Here is a 26,474-nt window from a genome sequence, read left to right on the forward strand (position 1 = left end):
TAGGAGGGGAACAAAATTTCTAGTGACAGTATTCCAGTGACAGAAATTTTGTCCTTAACATTTTGTACTATAGCTTTGTTGTTCTTAAAAGAACTGTTTGCTAACATTTTGACCCTTACTTTTCATGGCCCCTTTTCAGAGTTCTTTTTCATTCTTGTCTCTATTTTCCCCCTGACATCTTATACGTTATTTACACATAAAATAGCATATTGTTTTAAATTAATCAGTATTTTCGAGTTCAATATGTAACCTAAATTTAGGGGTTGAAATTTGATACACATACACCACTGATAAAATTAGCGAAGTTGTTCTCTGAACACTTTGAAACTATCCCAAATTCAAACTATTCAATGACTCTTTTTGCTGATTATTATATGTGTTTAATTAGGGCCCTTACATTCCTATTTTGGGCATGATGTTTACTTGCATGTACAAACCAGACCTGTTTCAGGCTTGTCAAGAAGTTGAAACCAGTCAGGCTTTCTTGCATCTAGTAAATATTATCAAAGAACAGAGAGCTCTTGTTCTAGAACTCTTCTCATTATGTCCAGGATATGACTAATAGAATTAGTCAAAGAGCTGTGTAAAGGATTGTCAAGTCCTTGTGCCCTAAAGCTTTCTCTTGGTTCTCCCCACCCCTCCCCACAGGAAAAAGCACATATGTTCTTGTAAGTTTTAATGTCCCCAATGTCTTTGACTGTAGGCTAGGGATAACAGTTTTTGCTACCTGTTCAGCTTAAAAAGAAGCTGAAAGACAAATTTTCTATTCACTTTTAGATCATTGAAAAAACAGATCTCTTAAGAGCATCCTAGTACTAATCAACAAGCATTTACTCTGTGAATATTCATGTGCACTATAAAATACACACACACACACAGACACACGCACACGTACACACGGAAGTGAGGAGACAGAGACAGAGAGACAGAGTTCTAGCACCAAAGGAATCTGTCTGGAAGAAGAAATTGATATTGAAAAAATAACTAAACATAAAGCAGCATAAAATTAGAAGCCAAGTGTATATAGACTTAGATAAGTACTTTAAAAAGTTCAGAGGAGAAGTAAAAAAATAAGACTTTACGAGCTTAGTAATTAGGGAAACCTGCAGGGTGGAGTCAGAGATTGAGTTGCCCTTTGATTGATGAAAAGATTTAAGAGAGTGTTTTACCTTGTCTCAAAAGGCAAAAAAGAGATAAATGAATGTAAATTTCAAAAAAAAAGACAAATTTAGGCTCGAGTACAAAAAAACCTTTTCAACCATTGGAGCAATTCAAAAACATAATGTGCATCTTTGGAAGGTAATGGACTCCCCCTCACGAGAGCAAAGCTTAGTTGACAACTTGTTACGTTTGTTGTAAAAGGAAAATTGGTTAAGTTACAGCTTACATCACTTGCAGCTTTGTGATTTTGTAAGGGCATTCCAGGTGGGGAAATGCACAAAAGCATGGAGTCCAAGTGAGCATTTTGAGGGTGAGGAGAAGAACTAAGATTTGTGTGATGTGTGAGGAATTAGGGAGACATACACTTGAATAGATAGGGCCTTCTATCTATTCTCTTATTGATAGAACCATTTTTTTATCCAGAAAGCTATGTTTCACCCACCATTTTATAGCTTCAATGAGTATAAGAAGCCAACCTTAATTTTTAGTTTCTTCTTGGATAATTCAAACCTTTTAGCCTACTGAACAACTAAGTCCCCAAAAGCCAAAAACCTGTGTCCTGTGTTCTTTATCATATATATCGCATCCAATTTTCTCAGGGATAAGCCACCATCAAACTAGATTTTATTAATAACAAGATTAGGAGGAAAGGTTATTAAGTTGGCTGCCTCAATATGACAATGTTCTAATAGGGAATGGGAATTGTTATTGCTTTGAGTAGTTTCTTTATTTCAGACACTTTTTACAAATATCTAATATATGGGATGGCTCAGCAGGATACCTGACAGTGTTGTTGTTGAGTGGTTGCCTTGTCTGACTCTTTGTGACCCAATGGACCATACTTGTGCTTGGTGGTTTCTTGGCAAAGATAGTGGAATGGTTTGTTATTTCCTTCTCCAGAGGATTAAGGCAAATTGAGGTTAAATGACTTGCTTGTGGTCACACAACTAGTAAGTGTCCAAAGCTGGATTTGAACTCAGCTCTTACTAACTAGGTCTGATGATCCCCTGAGCCACCTAGCTAACTTCTCCTGGCACATAAAATCACATAAAGTGACCCTGGGAAGCAGCAGGGGAAGAAATACTGCAGAAATTGTTGATAAAGATAAAAATAAGACAAAAGATATAAATAAAAACTTGTTTAAGAAAAAAACTTTTACTATGGAAATTCTATTGTATCTTAGCAAAACAGCTGGTAAAAGCATTTATCTTTAAAAGTTTACTGACCTTGAAATTGTTTACTTTAAAAAGGAAAACACATGGACACTATCCTTTTGCCTTTCAAGTCAGAACATGCATAAAAAGAACTTTACAACCAATTGCTATGATGGGCCTGAACGGAAGCCACCTAAGGAGACGGGTGTGTATTTCTGTCAGACCTGTAGAGTGAGGCATGCAGTTCACTATTCTAGTTAACCCAGGCCCTGGGTGTTATTGCTCAGACAATAAGGTTTACAGCCACATTAATTTGATGCATTTGATTTTTTAAGACAGTGGAAGAAATAGCTTTTTTAAGAGGATTATCCAGGGACCACTTACTACTAGAATATCTCTAAACTTAGAAAAGACCTACCTCTTCAGAGATGAAGTCATATTGCCAGTGAAGACTGTCAAAACATAAGTTATATTTTAAGTCTGGTCAACCAGCCTAAAAAACATTCTTTCCTGTATCTTTGAGGTGATGTCTCCAAAGGGCATTTAAACATCTCTTGTTTCCTGTCTTCCCCTCAACTCATTTCTGAGAACTCATTTTTAAGACCAGTGCTCCAATCCAGCCTTAAGAATGAATTAAATGTGGGAGATAATGCTATAATATAAATTTTCATATTCTCCATCCCTGTTGGACAGATGATTCTCTTCCCTTGAAAGATGAAGAAATGTTGATCCCCCGAATAGAAAGCCATCTTGATTTTAAAAAGACTAACCCCTAGATCTCACACCAAGCCTTATTGGCCTGACTCCAAAGAGACAAAACCAGATCTGGCACAGAATACTTGAAAACAGTGTTCAGTCAGCTCTTTAAAACTTGTTTTATATTTTCTGTGAAAGTCTGTTGCTTTTAGTATAGTTGCCAAAATCCTAGAGACCCTTAGGCCAAATGAACAACCCCATAAGGCTATATCTTTGATTTGAGGAGGAAGCTATATAACTAAATTTAATAAAAGCAAAATCTGTTTAGCCAGTTGTGTTCTTATAAAGATGGGCATTTCTCCCCAACCATGGTTGTGAATTAATTAAAAAGCATTTCTTACACTATGTGCTAGGCACTGAGCATACAAAGACAGAAGTAAAAACATATCTTCCCCTCAAGGCATTTACATTCTAATGGGGGAGAGAGTACATAAAAGGAGTGATGGCTGGGGAAGAAAGTTTTTCTTGGGGAGTCTGTGGAATGGTGAGTGACTCCATAGGTCAGCCTGTTGTCCTTTTCAGAAACAATAGTAGGATAGATTTGATTCCTCTTTGAAGAGCCTGAGATGAAAAGGAGTAGAGGTTACTAAAGTGGATGTGGGGCAGATGGCCAGATGTTCAGGGCAAGTGGATATGAGGAACTGGCTAGTACTGGCCAGATAGAGTTCTTTAGGCAAGTTTACATTTAATGACTAGCCAATTAAGCTCAGTCCTAGGGAGAGTTCTCAGCTGAGTAGACAATTTTATTCCAGGAGTGAGTCACAGTTCCTGGTGAGGAGTATGGAGCAAGAGCAGGGTAAGTGGGTGCCAAGATGTTTGGAGGTGATAGGTGTGCCTCCTGGTCTGTGATTGGCTAGATGACCATTAAGAAAATTTGCTTCTGAGACAATATTATTTAAAACCAAAATCATAGACATATGTAACTGAGTGAAAAAAGTGAAGACACTAAAATTGGCTGAATCCGTTTTCTCCTCCAAAAAGACACACTGCATTAACTCTAAGCATACCAATTGGCATTCTTTGGTAAATATCCATGATCATTTCTGATGCAGGTTCAGTCACCTGTAGATTCTGCCACAATGTCTCCAGTGGAGAGGACGGCAGCCTGGGTTCTGAATAATGGGCAATACGAAGAAGATGAAGAAGATGCTGAGCAAAATCAAGATGACGTCAAGCATGCAGAAAAGGTAGCATCTAGCGTGTGCCTTCTTGGCTTGGTTACCCCAATGATGCAGAAATGTAGCAGTGTGTGTGTAAGGTCTGGGCCAAGATTATGTACTGTGACAAGGAAATCACTTTAAAAGACTGATATATATTAATTTAAGGTCGCCAAGGAATTCAGCTATGTAATTCCTAAATGAAAACTCAAGTCAGCCGTCAACCGTTTATAGAGTTTAATTACAAACAGGAGGAAGAAAGGAATTAGAGATAGAGAGAGAAAGGGGAGAGAAGGGAATAGGGCTTAAATACCCCTTCTGTTTAGGCTGGGCCAAAAGGCCCAAGCCCTTAGATAGCTGGGGCAAAGAAAAGAGATCAGTCCCTATTACTCACGTGACCAAAATGGAGAAACAGTCTCAGAGGCTTCCACCTTCAGCTTCCTTCAGAGCAAGCTTCTCAGAGCACCTCTCCAACCACTCAGAGCCAAAAAACTCCAACCACCTCCTTCATCCTCAGACCCCTCTATCTTTAAGGAAACCATCCAAGTTCCCTCCCCTCAGTTCTCACATCTATCAATCACTGTCCATCAATTTCCCTGTGCCAATGGTGGCTCTAGCTTAACCCAGGACCGCCCAGAGGTCTCTGGCTTTGCACATGTCTGTTGAAGGTCATATTCTCAAATAATTAAATCTTTGATCCTTTGCTACAGCCCTTCCTAAATCCTGTTACCCTGAGTAGGGTAGAGATTGGAATAATTAAATTTTGATCTATGCTGCAGCCCTTCCTAAATCCTGTTAGGACTGAGTGGGGTGGAAATTGTATTTTCCAAGACCTGATTCTGTCATTCCAAGTATCTCTATTGTATCAATTCTAAAATCAATCATGACTCAAAGAAATTCCTGTTCTGTGCTTAAGCATAGGTCAAAGCCCTTTCCATTGTTTAGCAAAAGGTTTCTGTCCTAAAGTAATCTTAAGAAGGGAGGAGAAGGAACCTCCCATGCCAATGGGGTTCACATTCCAATACACTATCAGTAAGAAATTTTCCAAGTATGAAATTTCCCAATGGTGAAATTTCCAACATTTATAAGTCTAAGAAATTTTAAGGTTTACAGTACTTAACCTTTGCCTAGATTTCGCTGCATCTCTACAGAGAAGGCTTCTGCTCCACATTTCTAGGCTGTACCTGTAACCTTGAACCACTATATCACAAAGGGAACACCACTGGTTCTGAACAACTCAGTGAAAATCCATTATTAATACTTGAAAAATGGCTCAGAGCACCCATTATGGATGGTGGCTCAGTACTCTCACCTTTCTAGAAGGGAATACGTACTCCGGTTATAGAAAACAGAGAGCTAGGATGAGCTTAGATGGAGGTACCTTGTCATGGTGGCTTCTTAGAGATGTTTATTTTCTTTACCTTCCCTTTCCCCATCTCCAGAAGTTTCATAGTTACTCAAAATGAATTTACCCATTAAACATTTTGGTGTATTTTGCTTTTTATAAAGTAAAAGCTCAGTGTAATTTTAAAAAATTCGAATGGATCACGTCCTAAAGAACTTTGTTCATGGATACTCTCTTTGCTTCTAGCTGAATACTGCCCTAAAATTAGATGCATTCTTTAGAAATTAGTCTGTTTAAGTTGAAAGAGATGGGTAGTTCTGGAATGGTAGATTATACGAGGGTACCTGGTGGCTCAACAGATAAAGTACTTTCTGTGGAGTCAGGAAGACCCAGGATTCAAATCTGGCCTGAGACATTTACTAGCTATATGACCTTGGACAAGTCACTTAACCTTTTCCTCAGTTTCCTCATTTGTAAAATGGGCTTTTATAATAGCACCTATCTCGTAGGGTCTTTGTAAAATAGTTACTGTAGCTCCTGGCACATAGCAGGTACTATGTAAATGCTTATTCCCATCTTTTCTTTTCTCTTAAATATATCATTCTACATTAACTCTGTGATCAGCCTTAGCAGGGAGCCAAGATGGAGAATGTCCCTTCAGTGATTGAATGCCCTCTCTAGCCTCTTATGCTTTTCCAGGGCCAGTGCAGAGCACTAAATTTTACAAACAGATTTCACTCCAATTCATCTCTTCTTCTCCCCAACCCAATTCCTCAATTCCTGCTGCAGTACGAACAAGAGATTGCCAAATTGAAAGAGCGCCTGAAAGTATCCAGCCGAAGATTGGAGGAGTACGAGCGACGGCTCCTAGTGCAAGAGCAGCAAATGCAGAAGCTCCTGATGGAGTACAAAGCCAGGCTGGAGGACAGTGAGGAGCGTCTGCGCAGACAGCAGGAGGAGAAGGACAGTCAGATGAAGAGCATCATCAGCAGGTGAGAGGGAGGCAGCCCAGGCTCCAATCCCCATCCCTGGCACCTGCTGTAGCTACCTGGGCCTGCCTCATGGCTCCTTCAATATCCTGACACTCTCCAAACAGGGAACCTTATGATGCTCCCTGGAAAGCCACAAGCATCCTTTTCTTTCTTTTTTTTTCCTAATATGCTCTCTTTAAAATAAAAGTGAACAAATATTGAACTGGCTTTTCTCCAAGAGGTCACAGAAGAGAGAGGCCTTGGAAGGGGCTCCTGTCTTTATAGTCCGTACTCACTTTGGAGGAGAATCCTTTGAGCAAAAGAGCCATCTCCCTCTGTTTTATTAGTATCTCTGTAGTCAGTCAACCCAAATGCTTTAGAACTCAGCATAATCTTCCAGAAGCCACCACTGGTGTCTTTATTCACTCATATTATGTCCATGGAGAAGAGAGAACTACACTGTTTATTTTAAAGGGAATAAAAAGGAGTGTGTATGTGGGAGTATTTTGAATAATAAGTCAGTAATGTCTCTCACTTCATGTAGTACCTATTTTCTTTAATTATTCAAATGCTCTCTTCTCACTCTGTTTCAGGCTGATGGCTGTTGAAGAGGAGTTAAAGAAAGATCATGCTGAGATGCAGGCAGTTATTGATGCAAAGCAGAAAATCATTGATGCACAGGTAAGAGAGCTTGGAATCTAATATGAGCTAGTTGTTTATAATCACTTTTATTCCCCATCCAAATGCCAGGACAAATGTGGGGAAAAGTTGTTGAGGAGAAGCTCCTGACATTTCTTTTCAATCCTAAAGGAACATCAGTTGGCTACATGACCTCCATTGTTTTTTTCTCCACTGGACTGGAAAGTAAACCATTAACAGAGCAAACAAGCACTCGTGTTCTTGGGGCAGTGACCTCAAAAATATGTCCTCGTGCACAATGGGGGAATCTTCTTATGGAAGTAGTTATATCCCCCTGGTGTAGAGAGGACGAGCGCCCTGCATGTGTCTGGCTTGCAACCTCCACTGACCATCGCTTGGCTGTGAAGTTCACGATCTTGTGAGTCACGTCCACTGTTGCCATAAACTGTTAGCCCGTGGCAAACACAGGCTAGCCAGGGAAGACGAGTCAAACCAGCGGCCCTGAGCCGTGTTACTGTTCCCCTGGCCCTGGGTTTGGCAGTGCTCTTTGGGATCAGCTTGGCTCCCCTTTTTTGTTGGCACTCTGCTCTTCTGGTGACCCTAAAAGAAATGAGGTAATGAAATCACAAGTTGGATCCATGCCCACGGTAGCCTATTCCTAGGATGCTTATGGAACAGGAGCTGCCAAGAGTACCTCCTGTGCATCAGACTGCATCCATGCTCAGAGCAAAATCTGGGAGACAGGAAATACTTCTAACTTGCCACTTCCTTCTTTCAGTGCAAGGAATATTTCCTCTAAAAAGGCAGGTGCAGTTTTGATAATTGCTGCTCTGGCAGCTGGAGACTGCTATCTCTCTGAGAATACCTCAGTCAGCTTTGCATTTCTTACACTCCAATACCATCCTTGGACCAAGATAGAAACACAGATCATCACATGTGTCATTGAGCTATGAAAGAAAAAAATCTGAGCAAGGATCCATGCTCTGGATCTGCCGCCTCCTTCCCTGAGCAGCCCTCCTCAATTAGTGTCCTGGCAGATTCCAATTTCCTTTTGTTTTTGGTAGGAAACACACAGGGAGAGTTATCTGTGCTGGACTCCTCCTAGAGCATGCGAGGGTTCAAGCACAGCCTGTTTTTCCCAAAGTAAAATGTTCCAGAGATTTGAGCCAGGCTGCAAAGGTGGTGTGCAGGTGGATTGCCTTGTAGCTGGGTCTTCAACACGTGGGTTTCTAGCCTTCCCTCAGCAAGAGGCAGAGTTTGAGGGGAGGATTCAGACTATGTAATCAGGGCAGTTCCCCTCAACCTTCCAAACCCTGAACTCTGTGGTGAGTCAATGGTGAGAGTTTTGATGCTTGGAAGACAAGCTCGATGCAGTTGTTTTATTTCAAGTTATTTTTTCCATGGCCAAGTCAGCTTAGGGGACCAGCAAGAGCCTCCTTTGTCATCTTGTTGGGTAACAGAAAGACAGAGATCGGAGACTGAAGGAAAGGGAGTCAGGGCCAAAAAAGTAAAACCTTGTCAGTCATCAGCCAGCTCTGGAATAGGGTTTGTTACCAAAATTACCTGTTCATGCACAGAGCAGTTTCCTGGGTTCAATTGACTTCCAAGGCTAATTCTTCATTTATGAAGATACTTTCCTCTCCATTTCAACCTCTAGGGTTTAGTGTGGGGTTACATGTCAAGAGTAACAGGAAGTAAAGGTCAAAGGGAAGGAAATCTGAGTTTCAGATCTCAAGAGCTGTGAGAATTCTGCCCCAACTTCACCAAAAGGATGTGGGAGGGAGAGGCTTTTCATCTTTTGTGCAATACGTAAACAATATACTAGTTCTGAACCAAATTTTACAGGTAACAAATTTTACAGATTTTTCAAATTTATTTTTACCAGGTACTATTTTGGTGATCTTAACTTTAACTTATAGCTTTCCCTTCCAAACCAGCCAACCTAGCTATTTCCTCTTGAGCACGGACAGGGGGTTGGTACTAGGGGTGAGAAGACCATGGTATAGTTCACTCACTAGAATTAATGAAACGAAATGGTAATATCTCTTAAGGCACACCAGTTAATGGACATCTTATTTTGGATAAATATAAGGAGATTACAAATTCCCGATGGAAGCCAAAATAGAAACATTCTCAAGTGATAAAATATTATAATCTGAGAAATCACTGTATGAAGTATCACCTCCTAAAAACATTAATTCTATAAGAAAACCAGCCTATGAAGCCATGAAAAGATACTTGAAGGTGCCAGTAACTCCTGAACTATATTTTGACAGCTGCTTTATGCAGAGACCAAATGCTCTTGGTATAAATGCCATTGCAAAGACAGGCTCTATAAATAACAGATATTTCCACATTGATGGTCTTGTCTTGTAGAAGAAGTACCAATTTTTAAAAGCATTAGAACCATCCCTTGGTGTTTTCTGTAAAGGTTCTTCTGTACTTTTACCTTCCTTAAATTAATTCCCTCAGAAAATATTACTTACACTATCAGCTATATTCCAAAAGCTTTTCAAGACTAACTAAGTAAATCTGTTCTGGCCTCAGTGTCAGCAGTAGAATGTGAATTCCTGGAGGTTAGGAATGACTCCCTCCCTTTTTGCCTGTGTATCCCCAGTACAGTGCCTTGCATGTATACTAGGTTCTTAATATTTATTGAATTTAACAGACTCTTGTTGAATTGAAAAACTGTTTGGGGATGAAAATGTCCTGTAGAAGTGACCAATACTGTGTAATATCTGACATTTACCTTGATGTCCCTCAGGCAATGTTCCCAGTAGTATAAAGAGAGCACCTACATAGGTAAGAGTCTTATTTAGGCTGGGGACATGTCACTACCCCAAAACTCCATTGGGCAAATGTCTAGGAAATTAGCTGATATCCATGTTTGTCTTTTATCTCTTTTGCTAAATCATCTTCCACCCACCCTGTGCTTAATTTGCCCTGCCGTCCTGTCCAAAAGGCTTGGGCTCAGATCCTAAATTCAGCCTCCTTCTCCACAAATCAGTTGGTTCTGCGAGACCTGTAGGACTAGTTCAAGGAGACTACCTTGTTCTGAAGTAGCCTGAGGAGGAGCTTTGTGACCAGCAGAGTCCTGACATAAATGCTGCAGGAAATGAGGGGCTGGGGAGAGCGACGGTGGGCCAGGCACTGCTCCCATTCTCCAGCCCCAGGCCATGTGTGGGGAGAGGGCTCTTTCACACCTGGCTCCAACAAGCTTAGTGAAACCCACAAGGGCCCCCCACTAGTGGAGCACAGAGAAGAGCTTCCTAGGAGGAGCAGGTGCTGCTACTGCACTATTGCAAGTGACATCTCCACTGTGTTAAATTACAGGTCATAAATGGGGATGAGATTATTCAAACAGGCAAGTAAACCCAGTCCAGTTCAATCTCTAGCTGCCCAGCACCTAGTCTTGGCCCAGGCACTGGCCTCCTACGCATTCCAGCTCCTGGCACTTCCCACACTTGAATTACTCTGGGTTAGGAAGGAGTATATTGTGTTTCCTTTGAATCTTCAGAGTTGAGAGTATCAAAGCATCGTCTACCTTCTGAACCTGGCATTCAAAAACTCCCATTTGTTTTGGGGGGTGAACTCTTCTCCACTCACAGATGTTCACTTCTTGGATAAGGGAGTTGGTTGGGCTGTACAATTACCCCTGCTTCCTACATAACTATGCTCACTTTCTCCTCTTTTTAAACTCACTAAGATCTCAGTTTTTGAAACACGTCTTATTGTTTCATGGGTTGACAAGCTCCGACTTGTACCATAAAAAAAGTTTCCCCATCAGTGAGATCAAAGATCCATCTAAATATTTTTGTGGAATTCAGCCTTCATTAGGATAGAACCCTGGGCTTCTCCAAGTACAGTCTCAGGGCAGAAAGAGCTATTTTTGCCTTTTAAATCAATTTAAGCAATTTTTTCTTAGTCCTGTATATTTCCTGATTGTGGGAAGAGTATTTCCATACTTTGATGATGTTTTATTTCTGGGGACTGTGGCCATATCTCACTAGCCTTTAAAAAACCTGTACATTCACAGCTATCCGCAGAGATAGTAGCAATGAACCACCTCCTTTGCAGATTATTTTTCTTTGTTCAGTTTAGTGTAGCGTTGTAAATTGTTCATTTGTTGCTACAGAGCAAATCATAATTCACAGAGGGTAGTAATGCCAATTTCTTTTTTTTAATCATCTTCTTTCATAGAGGAATGAAAGCTGGTGATAACAGTAATAGTATGAATTGCCAGATTTCCTCTCCCCTTTCCATAAGTAATGTATAGACCAGTTTACCCTAGAAAGCAATATTCACCACAGTGTATAACTTACCCAGACAACTTTCCAGGTGAGCATATCTCTTTACTGTGCTATCTGTCCTGGAAGACTATCCATGACGTGTGCCATAGGTATAGACAGCTCTGAGCCGTCTCTACTTTCAGTGCTCTGTCAGTTAAGAAAACCATTTTAGTCCTAGCCCTACAGGGAACCTCACTGGGACTCTAGGTTAAATTTCACCTTAACTGGCACAGTATTCTCTGACACCAGGAAACCTTCATAGAGACCATGAGAACACTTAGAGCTTTTTTTCCCTGAAAAATACGTTTTTGTTAGAGAAATCTATGAATCTAAAATAAAATAGTACCTAGTACCTACAGTGTCTTCGTGGTGCTGATTTGAGGAAGGGGTTGGCAGCTTTAAAATAATTGTTCTAATGGCCCCACTTCCCTTTGGGCTGCCCTTTTTTACTCATCCTCATCCATTCAGCCCATTTGTTTTTCCAAAATAAAATAACAGCAAAACAAAACTCTTCCAAAGGGGGGAAAAATGAAAACTTACAATTGGATAGCTTTCCTGGAGTAACTCTGAGCTGGAATGGGTCTAGGAGCCTTGTGTTATCTGTTTGTTTTCATGTGTTATATTCATGGCATCCACCTTTAAGTCACACCTCCCCTCCCCAACTTCAAATAACTCCTAGTTTGAGCTTTCGGCTGCTTCTCTCCTCTGTTGCTGTTGCATCTTCACTTTGCTGGTGACTTCAGGCTGCTGCCATTTTCTGTTTTAATTTGGAACATAATGTGGGTTCTTTTCAGATGTGACTAGTATGTTGTCTATAGGACCAAAAACCCATAGGCCACTTGTACCTTTTCTTTGTAAAATGAAACATCTGGTGCTTCTCTCTTTGCCACCATTTTCAAACATTAACCTAAAGCATACTGTTCAAGAAGACAGCTTGCCATGTAAATACCTATTAAAGGAAACTTCATTATGTGAGTTGAACATGAACATGACACCCTACTATCTGACTTAACATCTACAGTGTGCCGAGTTCATTTAGTTTGTCTAGTGCTTTAAAAAAAGAAGGAAAAAAGAAAAAATGGGGCAAATGGTGACAAACAAGGCACAACAGACCTATAGAGAACTGAAAGAGTTAAGTAATATGAAACCTGGAGGCAGAGATGTTCCATTTTACTGGGAAATGTTGAGATGGCTGACTCTTTCATAGAAACTGCCAGAATTGTTGATGATGGCTTTAAAACTGTTAATAATAAAGAAAGCCTATTTTTCAAAGGATAAAATTGTAACAGGTAAATCTAGCTAAAACCATGTGTGCATCTGTTGCAGGAAAAGCGGATCGTATCCCTGGATTCAGCCAATACACGGCTAATGAGTGCCCTAACCCAGGTGAAGGAGCGCTACAGCATGCAGGTCCGCAATGGCATCTCGCCCACCAACCCCACCAAGCTTTCCATCACGGAGAATGGTGAATTCAAAAACAGCAGCTGCTGACCAGCTCCTCTGAAGAGACAATGGAGACGGAAAGAAATTGTATTGGAAAATACAAACCCATCCCTCTGTTCCCAGCCCTTTGCCCTGCCCCTCCAGGTTTACAGAATGCTGCTAAGTTGGAATGGCAACATAGAGGATCTCTTGATTGGTGAAAGAAACCCTCTTATTCAGGGCACAGGACTATGACTCTAAAGTCAATGCTCTCCCCCATATCTCTTTGTACATAAAGAACTCAGTTCTGGGCCATGTACAGAAATTGCCACTGTAATATACCAAAAGGAAGTTAATAATGTAGATTATCTTTTTAATTATTGCTATTTTTATTATTGTTGTTTTTCCCTTGTTAAAAGCACTGCAGTTGGTGGAGGAGGAAAAATAGGAATTATATGTGAGTGAAGAAATGACCCTGTAGGTTTAGTAGAAAGAAACAACATCTGGCTGAAAAAAGCCCATGGACTGCAGCAACAGATTGGCAGAATTCACTTTTTAAGAGATCATTCTGCTGGTTTAAAAACCATCTTCAATTTGTCCAAAACAAACAAATAAATAAACAGCAGGACTCAATCAAAAGGAACAGATATTGGTGGTCAGCTAAGATTGGATTTGGTCTAAGAGCCTTTGGCATCCACTATTACAAGGTGCAGAGGCCAAAAGTTACTGCACCATCATTGGACTTTGGGGATAATGTCTAGATTCCTGTCAGTCAATGTATTTCCTTCTCTCTAGGGCTGATTTTCTCTTTAGTAGATGAAAGGGAATATCAAGTTTTAAATAGGGGATTTTTTTTTACCCCAGTTGTAATAAAGGGTATTTTTTCCTTTTTAGAGTTTACAAAACTGTACATATTTGTCTCTAAATGCCATCCTGCATCTTTGTATACTTCAGTATCCTCTCCTCACCCATAATGGGAACAATCATACCAAAAAGGATTTATTCATCATTATCTAAGTCATCCAAATCTGTTATCCATAATCCATCTGGGAAAAATAAGCAGATTTATTATTTCTGCCCTCTTACCACACCCTCCCACCTCCAAAAGGGCTAACTAAACAACATCAAGACCCTATATAATTGCTGATTTTCAAATGATATCATAAATATTTTTCCACCTTTTAAAATCATTGTTTATTCGGATTTAGATTTTATCTATCAAAGTGACAAATTGTTTTTTTATCCAGATTACTATGTCTTCCTCACATTGACCCCAGCCAAATTTAGAATGAAGCCCAAATCAGAACTCTCATGTTTGGTAAAATGAAGTTTACTCTTCTCCTGAAAGGAAGCTGACTGTGGAGGTGGGAGTAGTAAGCTGTTGGCACACACAGGCTCTCATCTTCCAGAGGAATAGTCAACTCTCCGAGTCAGAGGGTTGGCTGTGGAGACCTAGTTTCAATGTTTTTCAGCCGTGGCTTTCCTAGGAAATAGTCTGACTCGGATACAGTCACATGAACTATTTATTTCCTTTGTTCAAGAGGTGTGAAATGTTAACTTGGGTGAATCTCTAATTATCAGAAGTAAAGAATGGTATTCATTAAACAGATATTATACATATATAGTTGCACAAGTATACATATAACTATGCACAAATAGGAAACAGTCAGACCATCTACACCGTCAGATACAGTAAGGTCAAAGTGTCTTTGCTATCTTTATCCAGGTTTTAGCAGTAATTTTGGTTGTGGGAGAGAAGTGTGTGAGTAACAGGAACATTTGACTCAAAAGTATAATTTAAAAAAAAAAAACATAACCTAAGGGACCAACCATGTGCCTGAAGTAAGTGTCCATGGGTGGTGATGGTGGTGATGGTAGTAGTTTTTTATTTCCTTGTCAGAATAAACAAGGGGAGAAAAGAGATCTTTGATGACAGGACTTTTGTTGATAGACCAGTCCAGTCAAAATCACCTCCCAGGAGGCTCCAGTCTTTGTTCTTTTTTTCTTCAGCTTTGCTCTCTCTCTCAGGTCAATTGTTTTTGACCCTTTGTATTTTCTTATCTTGTTTCTGTACTTTCCCCCCTCTCCTCTACATCTTTCACCATTTTCTCTAGATTGGTTTGTCCACAAGAGTTTGGGAAACCTGCCTCTTCCCATACTTCACCCTCCATTTTAGACACACAAACACACATACACATACCCCTTGGAATGTATTTCACAGACCAAACTATAAGTATATGCTTTGTGTCTTTCTCTGCTGTAGTGAAAGTACAAGTAGGAGCCTGAATCTGGTCCCTTTGAGCATCTTGTTGTGAGAATTCAGAATACCAGTGGCCCTGTCCAGCTTCCTTGGCGATTCTCATCTCTAGCAAAATGTACTTGATTCTGCATGCAAGTATCCATCAGTACTGTAGAAAGCTTGGTAAACGGATTGTCTGTTATAATGGTTTTCAGTATGTTATATGGGTGATTTCTTGGATTGAGTTTCAAAAGCCCTGGCGTGTCTGACTGCAGGTGGCGGTCTGAAGGCTGGTTGGTTTCCCTAACATGGAAATAAGCTTTTGGGTGAATGCTGTGTAAGGTGATAGATCAGACTAGATGTGAAGTGTTAGTTTTGTAGTATTCCACTAAAGGTTTTGTCGTGATCAGATTCTGTGATTCAATGTCTAAACCTCATGGGAGTGCATTAGGCAGCCCCTTGTTTAAGAAACACTTAGTATGTGGAAAGAGAAAGGGAAAGAAATGATATGGATGTTTTAGGATCCAAGTTAGCAGGATAATAAGTAAACTAAGTAGCTATTATTTTCAAAAATGATGGCAGATATTATATTTAAATTTAGATTTATCCATTTAAAAGATTTAATTTAGAGTATTTAAATTTAAATTATTTAAATTAGATTTAGATTATCCATTTATAGCCTATATTCAACCAAATCTTTTATTTTTCTGAGCATTTCTTTCAATAATGCAGCCCACTAAACAACTGATCAGTAAGTTCAAAAGTAAAGAGCTACAGGAAGGTAACAGTGACTGTGCTTTTCATTGTTACTTGATATTATGAGTTTTCCTTTTCCAGCTTTGTTGGATAATAGGATAGAGAACACCAACATAAAGGTATAATACAACCCTGTGCCAGTTGATGAGGAGCCCAAATAGGAAGCTTTCTCCTTCTATAAGGAAGACTGTACTGTAGTAGAGTGGCCTGATGGGTCAGTTCAGATGTATGCCATCCTCCCAGCTCCTCCTGACCTGTTATTAGGAATAAAACAGGCTTTGGTTGAATAGGGCATGGAATTCTGCAAAGTGCCTATGTAGGTGACCCCAGGTTATGCGCAATAGTAAGGACAGCAGAATGAATGTTGCCAAGATTCAGGAAAAGAGCATCCTGAGTCATTTTCCCTTCACTGAACCAAGGATTAAGCCTACTAGGTTTCTGGTCTCCAAATGAGTTAAAATTCCTTCGACTTATCATGTTCTTGCAATAAAAATTGTGAGGGAGGAAAAATTTGACTGGAGTATCTTTTAGGTTTGGGTCCGTTTCTTGGCAGCAAGTTAAATGTAGCATAGTGCTCTCTCTGTAGCTTTAGGTCTGTTCACTTAGGTCCTCTGGGCAGTCAGAATCCGCTTTCTCTTGGTCTTTTCCTCCCTTTTAGTGATGGTGGATTGTGCTGCCTATCTCGAAAGGAAGAAGTCCCATCTCCGACCACAGTCCATCTCTAGGAAGCATTAATGATCTGTCTTTGAACATAATCCTCATTTTGGAAGTAAAGCTTTTCAGATCTGTGACTACCTCTCACTAGCCTCGTCATTGGACCTCTAGTTCTTAAATCCCACTGATCTTTCACTCTGTCCTTTCCCTGGGCTTAATCAGAGTTGCAGTCAATGGGAGAAGCAGCAAAGATTCCTAATCAGAAGTCCCATAACAAGGAAGCTGCTGCAGGGAAAGGTCAGCTTTATTGCACTCAGCTTCCACCCCCATCTACACCTAAGTTATCTTCTATCCCGAGGCCCCCTGGAGGCCAAATCTTGGGCCGATTTAGGGAGTTAGACCATTCTAAGTGCCCAATGTCAGACCCTGCAGACATACACCAGAGTCTACCTGGACACGTGGATTAACCCTGAACCTGGATCCCTCTCACTAGCTCAGGCTTTCTGCCCCCACAATCCATGCCTCAGACTAAATAACTCCTATTTTCTGCTCTTTTGGAAGCCTTTTGTGTACGGGCATAGTCCTTAAAGAGCATGGAAGCCACAGCTGTGAGAAATTTTCCCCTGATCCCTTTTCGCTTTAACCTCCCTCCTTTATACACCCACATCCTGAGAACCAGTCATTTAATGTTCAGAATGTCATTTTTGGAATCCTACCCATGGAAAGTACCTGTTTTGATTATTTTCAAAAGAAATGTTGGAGTTTTGAAATTTCAAATAGAAGTTCATTTGTTATTTTGAATCATCATCCTTTGTTGCTAAAAACATTCTCCTGTTGTCAGTACCCAACTAGGGATGCTACTCTCTTGATTTTAGAAAGGACCAAAGCAATGAAATTTGCATGAGATGAAATAAATATCTCATGAGGAGAGAAAAAGCCAGAGAAGGATATATCATCTCAGAGTAGGCTCATGCCTTCTCTGCAGCCCAAAGGACTTAAAGGAGGCAAGAAAGGTTTAGATTCCCCCACCACCTAAAAGCTGTGTTACATAGCTGTATGGCATGGTGGTTTCTACAGATAAGAAACAGCGTTCTGAGACCTTTCCCTATTTTAGAATATCAACTTCATTCTGTAATTGCCACACATTATGGAGTTCCATTGCCCTAATGGCATTTCAATTTCATTATATACCTTCCTCCTTGTTAGTCTAAGTGGCATATGTCTATATATGCCCCATTTATCTACATCTTATCTTTAGAAGTCAAGCTTTTCAGATTTATGTCTTTTTCTCTCTCCAAATATACATGCCCATTTATCTTCAAATGGGAGAATATCCTAAGACCCCTTAAAAAGAATAGGAGGATAATAGCAGGGAATATCTTCCACCAGAGAAGAATCACTGCTGTTATCATCTTGAGCCAATTCTGAAGAAGCCTAGCTGGCTATTCCCTTGTTACCAAAACAAGATAATTGAGAAGTGGTCAGAGAACCATCCCAAAAATGGTTGTCCCAACCCAACAATCCCAATATTGTCATGTGTTAAGCGACCCAAAGACAATTAAAAGGTCTTGTTGATGTTCCAGGACACTCATTTTTACTTTAACATCCCTACTTACCTCTTGGAAAAATGTCTGGTTTACATCTCCAAAACAGGTCACTTTGTCAGAGGAGTTAGGAGGCTACAGTCATGCAAACCCAGACCAATCAAGGTTACCATGGGATGTATATTGGCATGGTTGGGGAAGACAGTGTCTATGTGTGTAAATCGCCTTTTGTTATTTTGTCATTTCTAAACTCCCCCAAAGGGGAAAAAACTCAAATCATCTCTTCCATAACAGGTTGAATACAGGTTACTCATTCAATAGCCACTATCATGCAAATAAGTTAAAATAAATAACGAAGATGACATTTTTGACTGGTGCTTAGATATTTCCTCTTACTTTAAAACTAGTTCTCAGAAACAATAGCACATCAACCTGTGGCACTCCCATGAGGAAATTACCTTTTAAAAATAGATTTTTTTTCATCTCCAGGGCCTTAATAAGCGTGTGTTACTTACACAGGGCTATTTTACAATAATCAAGCTAAATAATTTATTTTTTATTTCGTGAAAGAGAAATACATCTTAGAAAAACAAAACCCAAGATTTTATTTTATTTTTAAAGCCATATTTTTGTGCTAGTAGCACGTGGATTGTTCCATATGTAAGATCCATATCTGCATTTCATTACCTGGGTTTATTCTAAAGAAGATTTATTTTTGTTCTGTGAATAATTTTTGACGGTTCTTGTACATGTACAGATATAGATACATTTGAGGTCTTTTATTGATATTCCTACAAAGAATACAAATAAACTTTAACTTTAAACATTTGAGAGTAATTTTTCTTTTTTTTACCATATGTGACATTTCTCTTTATTTTGCAGTGATGAATTTGAGGACTTTGGAATTTGGAAGTAGAGTGACAAAAGGGAAAATTTTTCTGGAGATAGTGTCGATATTAAGCACGGTTCATCCTTTTAGTTACAGATGAAAATACCCCATTTGTCATAAAATAGCAATTATTGATATTGATCGTGCCTTCAGATAGACCACTGCAACAGATTTTTGTCTTAAAGAATTTGGGCTACAATTTCCTTAGAAACCTCTAACTGATGAACTTGGAAATTTTCATTTCAAGGGCAAACCTAGTCCATTTGGAAATCCCAGACTCATAAATCAAATTGTGGGTCCATTGGTTTCCATCATCATTACTACCACTGTTCCCTCTTAAGCTTCAAGCTATATGGAGAGGGGAATGCTGGCATTCCTCATATCCATCCCTTTGTTCAAGGTTAAATATAGCAAGATATCACATTTAATTTCACTGATGTGGGACCTTGTTCCATTAATGAATAAAGCAACTATTTGTAACTTCACAGAAATGTTTTAAAGAGCTCCCTGAGGCATAGAAGTGAAGTAACTCACAAGGGTTAGAGATGGGATAAATAGTAAAGATAATACTTTAATCTTTCCCATTATTCTCCCTTGCTCCTTTCTACAGAGTCTACCATCACTGTTCAGATTTCTGTTTTCCTTAGATCAAAGATTCTTACCCAGAGGAGGGGACTGGATAGATTTAGAAGACATTCAGATATGAGAAGATATTTAGCTAGTTTTCCTTCTCTTCAGAGCTGATCCATTTCAGTCTGAACTGCTCATGACCTAAAATCACCTTTACAGCTTCTTGTATCTGAAATATTAAAAAAAAAAGTCTTCATTGATACATCAACCTCTCGAATATTCATGAACTAATTGTCTTAATTATCCCCTTGTTACTTCACCCAAATCTAGAAGAAATATCTAACAACCCAAAGAGGGGGAAAAAAACTCCTGGTGGGCATATAAATGCTAACACATTGTCACGTAGTAATCTTCAAGATGTTACCAATGATCTGTGTGCTACAATCAATATGAGACATCATTAAAGAAGAATTAAAGAAAGGATGGTGAGCTGGTCATGTAGTTATAAAAAGGGATAGCAGATATCTAGGTTAGGACATTGGCCTCCCTAAGATTAACAAACTAAAGGAAGGTTGACCTCCAGCCCATTAAACGAATCCTTTATTGGGGAGGAGGACAATAGATAGGAATTGTACAAGATTGGGACTAGATCAGTCGTGATCTAAACTAGTGGGGAGGGTATCCCCACCTTGAGATCTTGGATTCACCAAAATAGATTACCCAAGATTTTCATTTTTCCTTGTCTGCCTCAGCCTCCCTGACTTTTATTTCTAGCATCTCTGGTAAAGAATGGGTTGGAGAAGTAAACAGGATGTCTCATTAGTAACTTGGCTAAAGAGATTGAAACATGATTTGTTCATGCTTTGGACATGATCTATGGATTTCTGTTACTTAGACCCACCTTATCTTCCAAGACTGTGGATGATAGAGTTGTTGATCGTTTCACCTATCTTCCTTTTGGCCCTGAAGCTGCAACTATGGCTGTCCAGAAGGACCCCAAAATGAGAGAATACTTGCTTCCATATGCAATTACGTAAATCATTTCTCAAGCTGGAATGGAGTTGGCTAGAAAGTGAAATTCCATATTTGGAATCCAATTTCCCCAATTTAATCATTATAACTCACTATTTCTTCATGGCACTTTGTGGTTGAAAAGCACCATAATCTCAAGTCCTCATAACAACTCCTGAGAGGTCATTGGGGCAAGTAATATGTATACTCTTTGACAAATCAGGGAACTGAGGCTCAGGGACAGCATGGTATAGTAGAGCCCTAGAGATAATGTCACAAATTCTGGATCTAAATCCTGATACTACTGCTCACTACCTATGCTACCTTTGCCTCTCCGGGTCTCAGTTTCCTCATTGTTAAAATGTCAAGGTGATTTCTCAGCCTTCCAATTCAAGATCCTTGCCTGTATAATTTGCTCACAGTCACAAAACAAGCCATTGGCAGAGCCAGAATTTAATATATCTTCTAACTAGTCCTATGCCTCCAGTGGAAACTCAAGTTGGATAGCCCTGGTTTACTCTAATAGTAAAAGATGCCCACAGCATACCACTACTCAAAGAAGAAGGGGATAAATAGAACAGATTTGGCGGGACACAAGAAGTCTCTGGACCAGACCAAAGTCGTACATTTTACTAGAAGGGATTGATCAAACAGAGAATTCAAAAGACCTTCAGGTCCTCCTTTAAGCTAAAATCTGTTTATCTTTTTTTCTACTCTATCAATTCCATATTGAAATTCTACATATGAAAATGACCAACATGGAAAAATGTCTTACACTATTGCACACATAAAATAGATACCAAGACTACTTGATGTCTCAAGGAAGGGGGAGAGGGGCGAGGAGGAGAATCTGGCTCAAATTAAAAATAAGGTTAAAAACTGGTTTTATATGTAGTTGAGGAAAATACAAAATATTATTTAAAAGCTTTAAAAAATTTTCTTGTGTGGGCAGGCAGGGCATTTTTCAGAGTAAACACATTTAAAGAGCCCATTTCCTATCTGATAATGCTATATTCAGAATCCCACACTCAAGTCATGTTACTCCTAACTTTTAAAAAAGGGTTGGGTTTTTTAAAGTGCTGATTTTAATAATTTTTATTTATTATTCATTCTTATCATATATTTTAATATTATTTTAAATTTAGATTGCATATTTTACTTTTGCCAGAATGCATAGAAACTCATATATCTCTAGCTGTTCTTCTCCCCCACAACAATACTTTTCTCCCCGGTCTCTCTTGTGGGAAGTTAGGTTTGACCAAACTAAAAGAATGGTTGCCTCAGTTTCCTCATTTGTAAAATGAGGGACTGGGCTAAATGCTCACGAAAGTTTCCAGTTCTGAGTCTCTGATCTATAATTTAAGGTCCTGTCCAACTCTGATGTGAGCTGAAAAGGGTATGGCCACAGCAAAATTAAAACCTTCCCTGGTTTCCATTCTCCCCTCCCTTCCCCATTCTTAAGTTCAGACATTTGGGGTCAACGCACTCTTGAATCCCTCCAATTTGAGGATGTTTAAGGCTTTGGTAAGTATCTTCCAAGTGCTCTGGTACAGTTTTAGGAACTCTGGAAGAGACACCACAAAACATCACATCACTGAATAATTGAAAATCTGTTACCCTAAAAAAGAACTACATTTCCCAGGAGCCCACTGACTTCCTGTAATTATGTACTTCCTGTAGACAGAGGATATTAGTGAGTGGGCGGTCCTCTTGGGTTTCTTTCTTGGGCTTGCAGCCAGCATGGTTGTGGTAGCAAGCTAAACACGGGGATTTTAAATGGGCTAATCAGCCATGGGCACGTGGTCTTTTACTTTTGTATCTTCTTTATTCCTTGATTTCTAATGATCATTAATAAATCAATAAAAAATATAACATTTTTATTGTTGACATTAACTAATTTTTACATCACATCACAACACAACACGACCTTCTGCAGAGCTGGACTATTGGTTCAGACTGTTATCGCCTTAACTTGGGAAGTCAACCAGTGTTGGAGATCCAGGCAAGCAAAATAGGGGGGAGGTATGCAGGATAGAGGGAAGCTCACTCACCTCTCTCAAAAATTGTTCTTTTCTATCTTCAGGCTCCAGGGCAGCCGGAGAGTTAAAATCTGCTTTCAGGATCACAAAGCGTTGTTCTGCCATCAAGAGAAATAAGACATGCTGCCTGACACATTCTTGGCAATGGGGTCTGGGTCTGGCCACTCAAAGTGACTCGAGGAGCCTGGTTCAAGGGCAAAACACTGCTGTGCACTGTCAAATACTCAATTGGAAGCAGGGCTGGTCCACCCCAGATTAAACCAAAATTATTTGGGAGGAGAGAGTACTGGAGTGCCAATGGGGAAGAAAGGGAACCTCTTATATGATTGTTTCCCTCTGCCCCAAACCCCACTATCCAGTTGGCAGCCAGATGGTATCATGGAGTCAGGATGACTTGATTTTAGCTCCAACCTCAGAAACTAGATGACTTTAACCTCCATTTGCCTTTTTAGTATAATGAGAATAAATATAGCCCCTACTTCCCAAGGTTGTTGTGAAGACCTCCAATATTTGCAAAGTACTTTAGAAAACCTGAAATCTGTCTAAACACTAGTGATTAATAACTTTCAAGTGCCTCCTCTCACCTGTACTCAGCCTTCCTCTCTCCGAACAACAATATTATATGATGAGTCATAAAATAATTGGTAATGTGAGGATTGTTGATTAATAACCATGAATAATCACAGCTAGCACTTATATAGCAATTTAAAATGTGCAAAGTGCTTTACAAACATCCACTCCTCACAACAGCCCTACCTACAAAGTGGGTGATATTATGATCCCTGTTTTACAAATGGGGGAACTGAGGCAGACAGATGTTGCCCAACCAATAAGTATTGGAAGCTGAGTTTGAACTCAGGTCTTCCTGACCCTGGGGCCATCTTTCCTATCCACTGTACCACCAGTTGTCGCATTATTAATAACTGACATATAGAAAGTTTCCTACTTATAAGACATCTTACATGTAGACATTATTAGCTCACTTGAAGTGGGTACCATTATTGTCCCCATTTCACACCTGAAGGCTCACAGAGTCAAGTAAAGTCTTCCTGACTCTTGTAAGGGCAGAATGTATGGAAGAGAGGATGGAATGTTCACTCATCTGTCTACCATAACAGCATAACAGCTCCCTCTGAACCCTCCATTACTATCTTGAAAGTTAACCATTTTTAGAGGCCAGCTTTCTGCAAGATCATGAATCGAGTTGTGTTTTTTGGCTTCTCGGTTTTGCAATGAGTCTATTGGAAGGTGCCAACTGTCTTAAAAACAAACAAACAGAAATTGCTACCCAGTTGGCTCCCTGTCATTGTCTCAAGGGTCCCCACCTAGGAAGTGGCCCGTGAGAAGGGGTGACTGGAGAGGATGTTTCAGGTGAAATTCATGCTTTGGGACCTTCATTGACTCATCCCTTCCTATTTCATTGAGGTTTGGTTTTCTCAAATATGAGCATAGGAACTTGGGAGAAGAGGCATTTAGTTGGTCCTGGGCTACTTTCCTTGGGCTCTCATAGGTCAGGATAGATCTCAAAAGGAGGGTGTTTTTGGAGTGAAGCGATGGCAGCTACTGCCTCCTGGGCAGTGTTGTTCTAGAGGATGCTGCTACAAGAGAGAAAATTAAGCATCCTTAAAGATAGCACCTGCAAGAGCCCAAGGCTACACCCTGAGAAGAGGAATTGGTCAGGGACTAGGGAACAAGAGGTACTCGTCTGATGCCCAGTTCCAATCCACTTCAATCCAAGTATTAAATAAGCACCAATTTATATATGTGAGGTCCAAGGAGAACAGAGCTGACAATGGAGTCAGGATGAGCCAACTCTAGCCCTGCCTTGGACACTTTCTATCTGTTGAACTTAGACAAATCACTTAAGCTCTCACTGCCCCCAGACCACTTTCTGAGACTAAATGGCATAGCAGAATAGACCATTGGTAATGGGAGTTTCCATACTAGGAGTTCCCAGCACCAGTGAAATCACAGATCCAGACCAAAAAGGGAAAATGCAAGCCAAGGACACGATATTGTATCAGAGGACACTTACAAGGAGAAGCAGGTCTCTATTTTCCACTCCTGTGACCTGGTGCGAGGAGAGCTCAGCTCTTGCTCCTGGGCATCAAAGACCTCCCAAATTCTTATTTTTACAAGGACTCCAGCTATATTGAGCACATGTAGACACACATCGACACATGCACATTTAGACACACAGACACAAATGCATATCTACACACGCCCAGAGACATATAGACATACATTCACATTCTCTTGCACACACACACAGATACATTTTTGCCTTGAATTCCTATAGACACTCAAGACATGTGTCTTTTCTTTCCATCCAGGACCAAATGATGTAAGGAAAAATCTAGGAAGTTCCTTTTTGAATCTTATTCCAGTTCTTTTCTTCTCCCACTCTCAGGGTCCTTGTGCCTATGAAGGGTACCCCACCCACACTCAAATCTTCTCAAGTCTCCTGGGATGAGAATCAGAAATCGTGGAGCTGATTCCTGGTTGTGCCTGAGCTTTCTAAGCCTATTTCCTGCAATACATCAGGTATTGCTATTGTATTGATTTGCTAGAGCTCAGTGGTGACAGGTGAAGAAGGAAGTAGAGGACACCAAGAAGAGAGAGTCATCACCAGACCACCATTGCCCATCCAGCAGCACAACCCCTCTTGGGAAAGAAGAAGGATCCCCAAGTCTAGGAATGGGAAAGAGCAAAGGAAGTTGAGGCTGGAGTCTCACTTCTGAACTGTGATAGGGGCTCAGAGTGCTCACTGACAACTTATATTGAATTAACTTAGAATCCAATGGAGGCAAGGGTGATCCCTTGAAGATAGCCTTGCTCACAGGGTAAGGATGACTTCTACTCCTTCAGCAGAAACCAGAGCTTAGGGGGAAAATGGGGAACCCTACTTTTCTTCCCATTTTCTTCTCCAGCTCATTTTGCTGATGAGGAAACTGAGGCAAACAGAGTGAAATGACCTTTGCTGGTTTGGTCCTGCCACAAACATCTCCCCATTTGCCTATTGACCCCTGGGCACAATCCTGCTTAGAAATTTCCCAGTGGTGTTCTGAGAGGGCTCTGAGGTCCAGTCAAGAAAGAGGACAAAGAGTTCCAGGTTGAATGAAGCCAATGACAGAAGGGTCATCTGAGAGTGGGAGGAGAAAGGATTACCTGATCTTGGGGACAGAGGGCTCCCTGGAGGTTCAGTGCTGGTCCCAGTGACTTTCTGCTCCATGACAGAGATGCTTCCTACAATAGAAACAACCAGAAGAGGAGATCATGAATCAGCCCCTTCTAGTCAGAGTTGGCTCCAAGGCTGGAGAAGGAGAGCACAATGGGTACCTGGTTCAGGCTCTGACTGTCTCTGTGTTGACCCTAGTCTTGTAGTTAGTCTTGATGTGCTGGTCAGGGGAGGAATAGACATTCCTGGAGTAAGGTTGCCACTGCCTGATCTGGAAGCCTGGGAGGTGACTTCTTGGAGCTTTGATGGGCTTCCTGTGGGCTGAGGACTGGCAGGTGGCATGTGTCTTGTGACTGTAGACAATTCCTGACCTGTTGTAGTTGTACAGTCAGAGACAGTGCTATTCCCTAAAGCAGAAAAGGGGCTTTGATGTGGCAGTTCAAAGCCTTCCCATAATACCCTACTGCCAGAAAGCACCAGGCAATGACAGATCCTAGAATCTCAGAGCTGGCCGAGACCCCAGAGGTCACTCTGCTCCAACTTCTACCCCAAAATTAATCCCTACAAGTGGGCATTCAGCTTCCACCTGAAGAGCTCTAGTAATGGGGCACTCAGCACTTCCCCATCTAGCCCACTCTCAGTCTAAATAGCTCTAAACCTCCATAAATCTTCCTTACATCACCCCTCTTCAATTTCCACC

General features: G+C 40.4%; 2 protein-coding genes across 12 annotated transcripts in view; one reads left to right on the forward strand and one right to left on the reverse strand.

Moving 5' to 3' along the window:
• The window catches only part of RASAL2 (RAS protein activator like 2), a 374,103-nt gene extending 355,190 nt beyond the window's left edge, over positions 1-18,913 (forward strand). For 4 of the 6 annotated variants that reach the window (XM_001373823.4, XM_003340123.4, XM_056814133.1 and 1 more), the window contains 4 exons: positions 4,124-4,258; positions 6,363-6,565; positions 7,138-7,225; positions 12,799-18,913. In XM_001373823.4, coding sequence (XP_001373860.2) covers positions 4,124-4,258; positions 6,363-6,565; positions 7,138-7,225; positions 12,799-12,963 — 591 coding nt within the window. In that variant the 3' untranslated portion in view covers positions 12,964-18,913. Of the gene's footprint in view, positions 1-4,123; positions 4,259-6,362; positions 6,566-7,137; positions 7,226-9,947; positions 9,986-10,516; positions 12,774-12,798 lie in introns of those variants that run through there. The other 2 variants (XM_056814132.1, XM_056814131.1) reach the window with 2 other exon arrangements.
• The window catches only part of CLEC20A (C-type lectin domain containing 20A), a 39,870-nt gene continuing 32,175 nt past the window's right edge, over positions 18,780-26,474 (reverse strand). For 4 of the 6 annotated variants that reach the window (XM_016429967.2, XM_016429965.2, XM_016429968.2 and 1 more), the window contains exons 9-12: positions 25,936-26,181; positions 25,765-25,842; positions 22,609-22,694; positions 19,528-19,775 (exon numbers count right to left, since the gene is read on the reverse strand). In XM_016429967.2, coding sequence (XP_016285453.2) covers positions 19,695-19,775; positions 22,609-22,694; positions 25,765-25,842; positions 25,936-26,181 — 491 coding nt within the window. In that variant the 3' untranslated portion in view covers positions 19,528-19,694. Of the gene's footprint in view, positions 18,879-19,527; positions 19,776-22,608; positions 22,695-25,764; positions 25,843-25,935; positions 26,182-26,474 lie in introns of those variants that run through there. The other 2 variants (XR_008915847.1, XM_056814135.1) reach the window with 2 other exon arrangements.

This window comes from Monodelphis domestica, chromosome 2 (genome assembly GCF_027887165.1).
Source record: "Monodelphis domestica isolate mMonDom1 chromosome 2, mMonDom1.pri, whole genome shotgun sequence".
Taxonomy (NCBI): Eukaryota; Metazoa; Chordata; class Mammalia; order Didelphimorphia; family Didelphidae; genus Monodelphis; species Monodelphis domestica.